The following is a 12667-nucleotide window of genomic DNA, read 5'->3' as shown; positions in this document are numbered from 1 at the left end:
GAGATGCGTATAGAAATTCCGCATCCGGGTCCTCCAATGAACATTTCATTAGGGGGATTGACATCGGTGCGCGGGCCTGTAAACCAACAGGTAATTTAATAATAGTGGCTGCTAATTAATAATACTTATAAATACTTCTAACTTTTACAAATTTTTAAATAATTTATAATTTTTTCTAGCGTGGGATCTGGCCTTGGAATATCCGCATACGCGGATTTCTCAATATAGATGCAATGACGATAAAGCGAGCGGAGCGTAAAGCCAACCGCTACTATAATGACGGCTTGATCGATCGAGCCATTGGCGCGTACGGAACCGCTGATGTTTCGGTTTAAGCGGCTCTTCGACATGCCGCCTTTAATCGGCGACGATTATGAAGATTACTGGCCGTAATATTCATCTTATTTTCAAAAATGTATTTAAAAAATATATATATTTTTGTAAAAAATTATTTTTTAAATTAATTTATACACATTCACATTCGTCGTTCCATCCCTCGCACGCTCTCACTCACACTCATCGTTCCTACCCATCGCACGCTCTCACACACGCACTCATCGTTCCTACCCATTGCACGCTCTCACTCACACTCATCGTTCCTACCCATCGCACGCTCTCGCACACGCACTCATCGTTCCTACCCATTGCACGCTCTCACTCGCACTCATCGTCTCCCATCGCACGCTCTCGCTCGCACTCATCACATACTACCCACATCGCGTACGTATTCTCGCGCGCTCTCGCTCCTGCTCGTACGCAGCCATCTTTACACGTTCTCACTCTCTCTCATCGCGTGCGCTCTCGCTTGCATTGTGATATTTCTCTTAAGGAAAAAGATATATAAAATAAAGAAAAAATAGATAACATAAGTTTTTTATTTTTTAATGTTTGATTTATTCATATAAAGCGGTATAATAATTTTTCTCTTACATATTAAATACTAAAGCCAAAAGCTCACAATCGAGAAGCCGATGTTTATTAAAGACGCTGTTCGCGCGTATCGCGTTAGATACTTGATCGGGGTTCGTTATGGTGGATGCAATATTAGAGAATTGCGTAAACTGCATATCAACATTATCAGTAATTTTAATTAGTCGATCGAACATTAAATCTACACAACCGTCCAAATCGAACATACGACGCACGGTCGACTCGGTCATTATCATGCGTACGTTTTGTGATTCCAAACGTATAAAGTTAACGTCACTGATTATGCAAATTCTGGCTGTTAGCGGTCCAACGCTAATAAAATTGTACAAGTCCTTATAGTCGGTGCGAAGGAGATTCAGAACGTTTTGTCGCTGTTCGTAAAGTCCCTTCCATGTTTCGAGAGACATTATAAGTTCGTTCCCCCGATGATCTCCTATGGCGATTTCCACGTAACTCGGCGGACCAACGTTGATGCCAATCTCGAGATATTTGTACCCCGTACTCGTAAGCGCGTATCGTCTGCTTAGTACGCGAACCGCGCGACGCTCCGACGTACTGTATAAAAAAATAATATATAATAATAAAATATAATATAATAAAATATAAAAGTAATAATATAAAAGTTAAAAAATGAAAAGAATTAAAAAAATCAAACTTACGCGTCGCATTTTTTCTCGCACGACATAGCATCGTAGCAACGCTTCATACCACTGCTGCTTTCTTTGGCGGAGAACATTTTGTTCGAGCGGCTGACGCAATACTGATCGTACGAAAAATAGTTCGACTTATGAGTTACAATAGAGGGGAAATTTCTTCGAGTAGAGGGGGAAGCAACGTTGAATATCTTCCCTTTATGAAATAATCTCGAACGGGTCGTAACACATTCCGATTCAAACGTTAGAAAACGCTAAAAGAACGTTAAAAATAACGTAAACAGATTCCGACAGGGTTAATAGGGGTAATAAGAGACAGGCATAATAGAAAAAAACACTATATTTATAAAAAACGCATGTTTATTAATGATAATGCCACCAATTGAATATTTTAAATACATTTTGTAAAGCACAATTTGTTGAATGCTGTGCACAACATAAAGTATGCGTAACGTCCATCTCGTTTAAAGATCTTATATCTTCATAATGCGCCTCGATATTTTCAACGTATATGTCTTCTTTCGTGTCATCCAGAAGCAAATTCCACAGCCATTCTCGTTTCTCGTGTCCCTTGACGTATACAACGGGCGGTGTTTCGTTCCTAGTCAGCGTCGTTGTAATCAATTTCTTAGCTCTGCTGTATGGAATCGTTCCGCTGTTCCATCGTAATCCGTGATGATGCGTAAGCAACCACAATGCTTGGCGTTTGTCTGCATTATTGAGTCGATGCCACGGCACGGGATTTCGAAAAATGTAATGCGAGAGAATGAATCCATCTCTGAGAGCAGCAAACTCCTTAACGATAAACTTTCTTCCAACGATAAAACCTTGCAGGTCCACGAACGTTGGTATAGACATGATGAGCTCTCTTTCGATAATCGAGAAGACTGCTCTCAACTTTCGGCGCATCGTAGGTTTATATATAGTCTCATTTCCACCCCCTCTCCTTTAATAATGTAAAGCGAGACAACGTTCTTAGGTGATCTTCCGCACAACATTTGTCAACGGATTGTACTGAACCACGCGATCGTGTATGATGAGACAGTACGCGGTGGTACTCGCAGGCAAGTTTTCTTTGCATTCAAACTCTAAGCGCACGTCCACGGTTGCGCTCTTGACCGATTCATTTTGTCGAGAACAATCGATAATTACGAATGGACCTTTTTGCCGAAAATTCGCAACAGTTTGATTCGGCTCGAGATAATCGTATCCGTAATAGGTTTTACAGAAACGTACGTATGTGTCGTAGAGAATCGACCATCTGTTTTTATCGAAATCCAAATTCATATCGTCGTACGGATAACATTCCGAGTTTAGATACAGTTTCACGTTCGTCAGTTTACAATGATCGAATCGGCTCGTATCCTCGAGCATAACGTTCTTCCGACCAGCCTGCAGAGCAAAGATGATGTACCGCGGCTTCTCGAGCTGAGTAGCGGTCTTGATGGCCCACGAATGTTTGGTCGTGCGCTGCAGTAGCGGAAACTCGTATAGATCCCACGAACGAAAAGCCATGCTCAGGTATCGTCCGCTTTCCAGAGCACGCAGCATCGCCAGTTATTTATCTCGTTCAGCAGGACGTGCGGCATTCGCCACTGTACTTTGAATAATTCAATTTCCGGCTCCCGCGCCGGATCGCCAACTAAACAATTGTTATCGTTGCGCGCGCGTATTAAAATCAATTCGTGACGAGCGTTAATCACCACGCGTCTGTAATCTTACAAAATCCCAGTAGCATGTTGAGCGGTACGCAAAAATTAAAGTATCCGTTCGTAGGATTCCACGGATCCCAGCCAGCGTTACTCGCAATCATAATTCTATCGGATGACATAGTTACATAGTTCTTGAGCGAGCTGGTTATTCCGACGTTCCTGTTGCGATCAATCTCTACACCGTCGAGCTCGTATCGAATCTCATCGAACATGAAAGCGATGCAATTATTTCCCAAAATCACATCAGACCCCGCAACTGGTTTTTTTATCGTAAGTTTTCCCTCAACGTATAGAAAACTTTGAGATGGCAACGTGTATAAATCTTGCTGTTGTATAGGTATTCTTATCTCGTCGCTGTGTTCGAACGTTGTATTGGCGAACGGATTGTACGTATGAGTCTCGATCTTGACGATGCGATCGTCAAAGATCGGCTCGTCTTTGACGTTTAAAATGTCTGTCATTGTCGCACCGCGAATCCCAGAGATTTCAAAAATTCAACGTTCGACGCGGTGAGCTTTTTCTTGGAACAACTGGATGATTGAATATTATCGAAAGGTATAGCAGGAATATCGGATGACTGTTGTAACGTTGATGTTTTCGTTGTAAAGATGTTTGTATTTATTTTTCTCGCGCGTTCCGACACGTTTAGTACAAGCATTTCACATTCACGTTATTGTTGCAGTCGTCGTCGTCGTCGCACGTGCAATCTGACGGTAATTTCTTCTCCTCGAAAATCAAGCAATCGTCCGTTCTGATCGACGACGCGTATCGTTAGATCTGTAACGCTCCGCACGATGATCGGCAGGTAAATGATCTGCGACGGCCTTTCCGAAATCTTATATCCAGGTGGCACGTTCGGCGAAAACTCGTGTATCACGTGCACGCTTTTGTCGTTGCTGTACGCGCCTGCGGTCACGTTGCACTCTACGCGGATAATGTTCACGTTCATTATGTTGATTGACACGTCTGACTCGTGCCATTTTCGCGGTTCCAGTATACGCTTCGACGTGAATCCCAGCAGCGAGCCGATGTTGTTGGATTTACCAAAATTTATTTTGTATGCGCATCTGATCTCACATCTCATCGTATTGTAGTTTGCGCGGATCGTTATCGGGTCTTCATCCCCAGCATTATTGTCTTTAATCGCGATGTCACCGCGCGTAACGTTTGAACGAGCCTCGTCGCGTCGCGGGCGTATTTGTGAAATCTCGCGTTTTAAAAACTCGTTTATGGCATGCAGCTCGTACGATCCCTCAGGAATCGTAATCTCCACGTTGTCTTTACCAAAGTAAAATTTATTGTTCGAAGCATTCACATTCGGTATCGTATTATATGTTTCAAAGATCGCTAGACCGAGCTCGTAGTCATCGTCGTTCAACTCTATAGCGGGAGAGTACCTCGCTGTCAGAATGCTGCTCTCACCGCTCAGCGTAAGCGTCAGCGACATGTTTGAACGAATACTGAGTTTAAACAGCGCAACGTCAGTCTTTAAATCGAGTGTAAAAATAGCAGACAAAGTTGTCCGCAGATGCTCTGATCGTAGGTTTGATAAGACGTTTGATTGTATTCTATTTTAGTCACACCGTCTCCGAAATATCGTACGAGTTCTCTAGGTGGTCGAAGATTTCCGAAACTATCGAAATACATTACGTGATTGTCTCTCTTTACGTACGCTACCCAGTGAGTACCGGGGCCCGCCGCATCGTCCAGGTTTACGATACCGCTTTCATTTAGACGCGCGCCGCTTATCGGTAACGCGTTACGCATAAACACTCCTCTGAAATATGGAATACGCATACGAATAGCCAAATGATGTAATTGCACGTTTGTCATCGCACCCATGAATTTTTTTAACGCCTCTTTGAAGTATTTTTCCTTTTCGCTTTTACGCCTTTTCCGTACTTGTATGGGGCGAGATACAGCCCTCGCCCGCCTTTGTACGGAGCGAGATACACTCCGCGACCTTCCATCGCGCGATTGTGACGTTGCAGCTCTTCGAGTTGACGTCGCGTGGCTTTGCGGTCGTTTACCGCCTTTGCCACGCCGGCCGCTCCGCCGATCAATGATCCGAGCGCGCCTAATATCGGTAGAATCGGTAATGCACCGCCTCGTTTTGCTGCCGGAAGTATACGTTTTTTTTTCTTCGTCGTCGTCCTCTTCTTCTTGCTCTTTACGCCCATACCGATCTTTGTCTTGGTTTTCATAGCTGCCCAGACGGCAGCAGCGGCGGCTCTTTCTCCGAGAGCCGAATCTTTCGCGATTACGCGTTTTCGTGCTTTGTTGGCGAGTATTTCGTCCGCTGCGTGTCTGTCGGCAAGCTCGTTGCTTCGAGAATACGCGATATCGTGTTCGCGGCACGCCGCGTCCAGCGGATTTATACCCCGATCGCCTCTAGCTAATCGCTTTTCCAAGTGCGTTCCTGGTCCGCAAAACTGATAGCCAGGGATGTGTAACTCGAAGGGAAGCGCGTTTATCGCGCGATTCAACAAATGACCGCAGCCGCTTTTTACCGATTTGTTCGTCGCGAAAGCTGACATTCGCTACAATTCTTGATCAACGGTGCGGGGCCGTCGATGTGCGTTTGCTGCCACGGTTGATTGTAATGCTCGTTACAGCGACGATAGCTTCGAACCTCTTGATCAGCTTTTAAATGTTCCGGAAGCTTGTCCCACACGTGTTCGATATAGTTGCCACACTCGCGTAACAGAACGATCTTTGGCACAAACTGTAACTGCTCTGCGCTTAAATCGAGAATATCGGAGGGATGCGATAGTACGAGATACATCTTTGATACTGAGCGATGCACGACTTTGCGCTCGTATAAATAGGTGTTTAATCCCACCCCTTTACCTAATATAAAAAATAATGTTTGTGCAACAACCTGATAAGCTAGTAAAAAAAATGTGAGCGTAAGAGGTATGAAATATTTTTCAAGCGTTAGCAAAGTGTACGACGAAGACGTGATTTTACGCGTCTCCAAGAGCTATAGTTTTCTGTAGTATGGGAAAAGTGAAGTGGTTTCATTTGTTTGGAAATTCGACGAGGAAAGCGTCGTCCAGATCAGACAGCATCGTCAGTTCAGTTCGAAATTTCTTCGAGTAAAGAAGTGGTGAAAATGCATCTCCAAAAATATATTTACAATAAAGATACCATGGCTAACATTGTAAGTACTTTATTTTAATATTAAAAATTTTTATATTATTTATATGCATTTATATTAATTTTATAATAAAAATATTGATCTATTTTATATATTTTTTAAAGTGCCTTTGTTACGGGGAAGCGCGTATTACGCTACCGGATCGCCTGCCGGCTCTGGGGTACGTGAGTACCCGAAGTCGCCAGGCTTCGAGGACGGCGCGACGACATCCAAAGACATTTAAGATCGACCCGGAGGCATACGTCGAACTGTCTGCAATTGTCGTAAGTACTCTTTTTTTCTTTCCCCGAAATATATACCTAGTTTTTTTGCTAATTTATATTTAATTGTAATTTGTATGCTGTTTCAGTGTCTGTGTTTCGGAAATATAATAACACCTACAATGATTCGCCTTCCGGGATATATGGATATAACGGAACACAAAATAATGGTGCAATCCGATCGCCGAATGGAACGGGCGTACCAAGATTGGTATTGGGGGGAGCGTCTTAACAACAACGACGCCGACGATGACGACTACGACACCGATAGCGACGATGACGACTACGACACCGATAGCGACGATGATATTTTTAATTTAAGATTTTTATTTGGTTTGGAGGAACCAAAAAAAGATATTAAATATATAGAAGAAGACTGGGAGTATGACATTTTTGTAAATACTATTTTAACTTATATTAATAAAATTTATCATAGAGAATAAAAAATTTATATATTATATATATATATTATATCTTATATCTCTCTCTCATATATCATATCTTATATCTTATAACTTATATTATATCTTATATCTTATATTTTATCTATGTATTCTAAATATTTTCAAGTATTTTTTTAAATAAAATTAATATTGATATATTATGAATCATTTTTTTATCCTGCGTTCTCTTTTCTCCAAACGTCTTTTCCTCCTCTACTAACACGCACGCACACACGCACAAACGCACGCAGGCACACACGCAGATACGGACATACAAGCACAGGCAGCAGGTAGGCAGGCACGGGCACACATGTTAAGTACGGACAGCAGGCACGGATGCTTGCACGGACACATATACAAACGTACATACATACACATGCGCACATTTTCCATAGAACGTATGCTGCACTCGTACACATATAAAAAGGGCGTTCGATCATACTTTCTAGCCAGATTAAGAAAACATGAGATTCGTGCAACAGCCGTTGACAATACGCGTTACGAATTACGACGATAAATTGCAACTAATGGGGGACAGCGGGGAGAGATGTAAGCATGGCGCGATGCTTCCGAATACTATACGCGCCATTATTTGCGGTCCGTCGAATTGTGGTAAAACTAACGTTCTCATAAGCCTGTTGGAAAGTCCGCACGGCGTACGTTTCGAGAACGTGTACGTATATTCGAAATCGTTGCAACAGCCTAAATATCGTTATCTGGAGAATTTGTTGACTTCGATCGATGAGATAGGTTATTTTACATTCTCCAATAACAGTGACGTTATTCCACCGAGCGAAGCGCGTCCAAACGCAATTTTCGTCTTCGATGATGTTGCGTGCGATAAGCAAGATGTCGTGAGAGAATACTTTTCAATGGGCAGACACTCGAACGTCGACTGCTTCTATCTCTGTCAGTCGTACGCGAGAATACCCAAACATCTTATACGCGACAACGCAAACCTGTTGATTCTATTTAAACAGGACGGTACCAACTTGAAACGCGTGTACAACGATCACGTAAATACTGATATGTCGTACGATGTTTTCAGTAAATTATGTAGCGATTGTTGGCAGCGTGATTATGGATTTCTAGTGATAGACAAAGACAGTGCGCTTACTAACGGACGATACAGAAGAGGATTTAACGAGTTTGCAATACCGCAAAGTAATTAGTTATCATCGATATTTCGTCGGAGGTAAAACGATTGATATGGCTGAGAACAAAGATACGCGTGAGCGCGAAAAGATTGCTAGAGAAATCGAGAAAACGAGCGAATCGATCCGAAAGAAACATCGCGCTTTGAAAACCGGTAAGATCGAGGAGGAGATCGCGACCAAGAGACACTTTGAACCGCTAATCGAACCGCTACAAAAGATTGTAGACAATTCCGGCGTGCGCGAGATAAAGGACGAGCCGCGTGACAATGACGCAAGCGTTGAAACATCGTTCACCCGTAAACGTGAGAAGGAAGAAAAGGAAGAATATGTCAATAAGAGAAAACGGTCGAACGTCTCATTCGATCTCTCCGCAACACCTCAAAGATCTAATCATTTACAAATTTCAAACGATATACCAATGACAACCTCCACACCGCGTCCCACAACCGTACAACCGATAGAATCGCTTGAGAATGTTTTCGAAACGACGGACGACTCGCTCGCAACGATTGTTCGAAATCAGTTACAGACATCGCAAGGACGAAAATCGTTGCAAGCTCAATTGGGCCCGCTTGGTCAAAAATTTGTCGGGGCTGTCCTGAGCGGTAGCGGAGAGAGCGATGTAGACAACATATACGGTGTTCGTCTCGAGAAGAATGGAATGATGCTCGGTAATAAACATTTCGATGTGGATAACGAGGATAACATAATTATTGATAATGTGCGTTATGTCGGTACACCCGGTCTCTACGAATTGATCTTCAAGAAAATCCCCGACGATGACATCTACACAGATGATGATATGCAAAAGTACAAAAGCATATTGTTTGCTACAAACGTGCACAGACGCAATTACACCAAGAGCAGTCAATTACGGGGCAACAGAGGATACAAGTACAAACACCTGATCGTACCGTTGATGTCGATCGAACCTACACCAAAAAAGAAGAAATCCGGAAAGGGATTACCTCACGCTATGACGTTAAATGATAACGAGATTGATTATGTACACTGGGACGATCCCAACGAGCTGGTAGATCGTTTGCGGTTGCTCGAAGCATCACGTCGAGCCGGTCACAACGCGCATGACAACGAAATGCTGTCAATTATCGAAGAACTTCGCGAGGTGGGTATTATTATAAATTAACTCGCGTATCCGCGAAACGAGTCAGTCGATCGATTGATGTCACTCATATCGTATCAAAATCAGAAACAATGAGTAATAACGAACGGCGAAGAGACGGTTACGAACGTTTAACAAACGACTTCGAGCGGTTCCTAAATCAAGAACGGACGGTTCAGGAACGGTTGTCGGATAGCTATCGAACGGTGCAGGATCGTTATCAAACAACTCGGGAACGATTATCGGATGGTTATCGAACAGCTGTAAATCAGGTCAGGAATACTTACGAACGATTATCTAATCGATCGGTACCGGAAGACAAAGAACCACTGCTGAAAGACGGTAGAAAGCAATAATAAACAACAATACAAAAGTGTAACAAACGTGAAAGAACGGCAACGGAACAGCGAAAAAACAGGAAAAAAACAGAAACGGAACAGGAAATAACGGGTACAGAACGGGTACAGAACGGGTAAAGAACGGAAACGGAACAGGAAATAACGGGTACAGAACGGGTAAAGAACGGCAACGGAACGGGAAAAAACGGGTACAGAACGGGTAAAGAACGGGTACAGAACGGGTATAAAACGGCAACGGAACAGGAAAAAACAGGAACGGAACAGGAAATAACGGGTACAGAACGGGTACAGAACGGGTATAAAACGGAAACGGAACGGGAAAAAAACAGGAACAGAACAGGAAATAACGGGTACAGAACAGGTACGAAACGGGAAAAACCGCACGGAACAGGAAATAACGGGTACAGAACGGGTATAAAACGGAAACGGAACGGGAAAAAACAGGAACGGAACAGGAAATAACGGGTAAAGAACGGAAACGGAACGGAAACGGTACAGGAAATAACGGGTACAGAACGGATACAGAACGGGAACGGAACGGGTGTGTTATTACTTGATCAATAATAAGGTATAAAACATGAGACCGCCGAAATCAAATATTAGTTCCGAAAGGCAACGACTCGTCGAGGAACTGCATGCTCCAGCGAGAAGAAATTTTCCACGAAGACGCGTCATAGTTCGGGGCTATGACGATCTATGGCAGGCCGATATCGTTGAGATGATTCCATACTCACGTTTTAACAGGGGCTGTCACTACATACTCACCGTCATTGATGTGTTGAGCAAGCACGCGTGGGCCGTTCCGCTCAAGAGCAAGGGTGGAAGCGAGACGGCCGACGCTATCTCTGAAATAATTCGAGAGAGCGGAAGATGTCCGAAAAACTTGCAAACCGATAAAGGAAAGGAATTTTACAACACTAATGTGCAGAAAATACTTAAAAAACACGACATTAATCATTATTCCTCGTACTCGGTAATGAAGGCATCGGTCGTCGAACGGTTTAACCGTACGCTGAAAAACGACATGTGGAAGATGTTTACGCTCAACGGCAATTACAAGTGGATTGACCTGTTACCGGATCTCGTGTCAAATTACAACTCTCGGAAACACCGAACGATCGGTATGCGACCCATTGACGTAACCCCCGCTGTGGCTGAAAGACTCTTGAATACAGTGTACAGCTCGATAAAGATTGCTGGTCGAGCGAAATTTAAAGTCGGTGACTCTGTACGCGTGAGTAAATTCAAGACGATCTTTGAAAAGGGTTACACACCGAATTGGACAACCGAGGTGTTTAAAATTATTAAAGTACAACGTACCAATCCCGTAACTTATCTACTCGAGGATTATCGCGGAACATCTATAGCTGGAGCGTTCTACGAGCACGAGTTGCGTCGCGCAACTCACCCTGACGTATTTCTCGTGGAGAAAGTAATGCGCAGGAAGGGAGACAAGGTCTATGTAAAGTGGTTGGGATTCGATGGATCACACAATTCGTGGATACACAAAGACAATGTTATTTAAGCCATATAAAATTGTTTTTTATTATAATCATATAAAAATACAATGTAATCATATAAAGATAAAATACATTTTTTTAATATATCAATAGCTTCTTTATTATCCCTTTCCAATACATTCTTCTTATTACTAATACACGTTCTTGATATAAAATGCATACTATAAGATGTCTATAATGCATAAAATATAATCCATAACGCATTGTTCTTAGTATTAATTCACACACTTTTTTAAAAAGAAAATAATACAAAATGCATATACTATGAAATATAAATTACAAAAGTATAAAAAAATACATAAAATGTAATATATGTGTATAATATAAAATACATGAAGCGCTAAATGTAAAATTATAAAATAAGTGTAAAATGTAAAATACGTAAAAAATGAACTATAAAATATATGAAACGCGAGATGTAATATTAACAAATATATGTAGAATATAAAATACATAATCGCAAAACTATAAAACAAAACTATAAAAAACACAAAATGAGAAATATAAAAGTATAATGTTACAAAGGTATTCGATAATGTCCCCACGGTAACGTCTCGACCGAATCAGGTACGAGATATCTCTTGTCGTCGTACGGACTTAGAGCAATTTTTGTTTCGGACACCGTGTATACTTCGTGCAGCTTAGATCTTATATACGACTGGCGACGCGTCATTTCGATCTCTTCGTGGAGACAGCGGGTGTAATCATCAAACGTTATGGTTCGCGCTACTACGTTATTCTTGACACCTTTCGCTTTTTTAGTGTCCTTTTTTCCGTCCACTTTCAACGCATACATTTTTGCCCTGAGTCCGACAAACTCGGTCATTATCGCGCCATTGTTCTCATCTTTCATTAGACCCGGCACTTTCTTATTCTCGAGAGGTATACCGTATGCGTTGTCGATCGGATAATCGCTCGTGTCGAATCTATGAATGTCATGCTTCACGTTTTTGTAAATATCCTCGCATTCGACGTGATATATAAGACTGTCGGTATCTGTATACATAACTCTACATTTACTACGATATAGAGGCTGCATATACTCGTGGTGAAATTCGTATAGACATGTTTTAGAAATATCGAGGATACTCATGCCTACGTAAATCGGTTTATATAATTTCACCTCGAGATTACGCAGTTCAACGGCGATTAGATTCTCCGAAAAAATGCTACGGCTGTGAAAATTAGGTTTTGCAATCATTGCCTCAGCGCCGTACCGACCCTCCCATCTTGTTAATAATTTAACGTTAACGTGATTGCGTACGTTTTCCATTGTTTTTCCGAAAACTGCATTGTTCATTAATTTATATAAATTTTTTTCAAAATCGTTTTTAGCGCGCATTCTAAATT

General features: G+C 42.1%; 4 protein-coding genes across 4 annotated transcripts; all 4 read right to left on the bottom strand.

Moving 5' to 3' along the window:
- Nucleotides 1-840: 840 nt before the first annotated feature.
- On the bottom strand, nt 841-2441 carry LOC114254338. The gene is made up of 3 exons (XM_036295228.1): nt 1983-2441; nt 1590-1690; nt 841-1497 (listed from the first exon to the last, which is right to left on the bottom strand). The coding sequence occupies exons 1-3, from the start codon at nt 2439-2441 to the stop codon at nt 927-929; spliced, it is 1131 nt and encodes a 376-aa protein (XP_036151121.1). The 3' UTR covers nt 841-926.
- Nucleotides 2442-2558: 117 nt separating this feature from the next.
- On the bottom strand, nt 2559-3098 carry LOC118648808. Its single transcript, XM_036295227.1, has one exon. It carries the CDS (start codon nt 3096-3098, stop codon nt 2559-2561), a length of 540 nt encoding a protein of 179 aa, XP_036151120.1.
- Nucleotides 3099-3282: 184 nt separating this feature from the next.
- LOC118648807 lies at nt 3283-3756 on the bottom strand. Its single transcript, XM_036295226.1, has one exon. It carries the CDS (start codon nt 3754-3756, stop codon nt 3283-3285), a length of 474 nt encoding a protein of 157 aa, XP_036151119.1.
- A 614-nt stretch (nt 3757-4370) lies between these two features.
- Nucleotides 4371-5869, bottom strand: LOC118648809. Its single transcript, XM_036295229.1, has one exon. It carries the CDS (start codon nt 5830-5832, stop codon nt 5146-5148), a length of 687 nt encoding a protein of 228 aa, XP_036151122.1. The 5' UTR covers nt 5833-5869; the 3' UTR covers nt 4371-5145.
- Nucleotides 5870-12667: the final 6798 nt, after the last annotated feature.

The sequence above is a fragment of the Monomorium pharaonis genome, unplaced genomic scaffold (assembly GCF_013373865.1).
Source record: "Monomorium pharaonis isolate MP-MQ-018 unplaced genomic scaffold, ASM1337386v2 scaffold_718, whole genome shotgun sequence".
Lineage (NCBI taxonomy): Eukaryota > Metazoa > Arthropoda > Insecta > Hymenoptera > Formicidae > Monomorium > Monomorium pharaonis.
The sequence above is the reverse complement of the archived record's forward strand: the minus strand, read 5'-3'. Positions and strand labels throughout refer to the sequence as shown.

Excerpts from the sequence above, each read along its gene's own strand:
- LOC114254338 (XM_036295228.1), bottom strand. The coding sequence starts at position 2,441 with ATGTCTATACCAACGTTCGTGGACCTGCAAGGTTTTATCGTTGGAAGA. Across the intron at positions 1,691-1,982 it reads CAAATTGTGCTTTACAAAAT|TATTGCGTCAGCCGCTCGAA; the intron begins GTATTTAAAATA and ends TCGTACGATCAG. Across the intron at positions 1,498-1,589 it reads TGCGAGAAAAAATGCGACGC|TTTTTTATACAGTACGTCGG; the intron begins GTAAGTTTGATT and ends ATTATATATTAT.
- LOC118648808 (XM_036295227.1), bottom strand. The coding sequence starts at position 3,098 with ATGGCTTTTCGTTCGTGGGATCTATACGAGTTTCCGCTACTGCAGCGC.
- LOC118648807 (XM_036295226.1), bottom strand. The coding sequence starts at position 3,756 with ATGACAGACATTTTAAACGTCAAAGACGAGCCGATCTTTGACGATCGC.
- LOC118648809 (XM_036295229.1), bottom strand. The coding sequence starts at position 5,832 with ATGTCAGCTTTCGCGACGAACAAATCGGTAAAAAGCGGCTGCGGTCAT.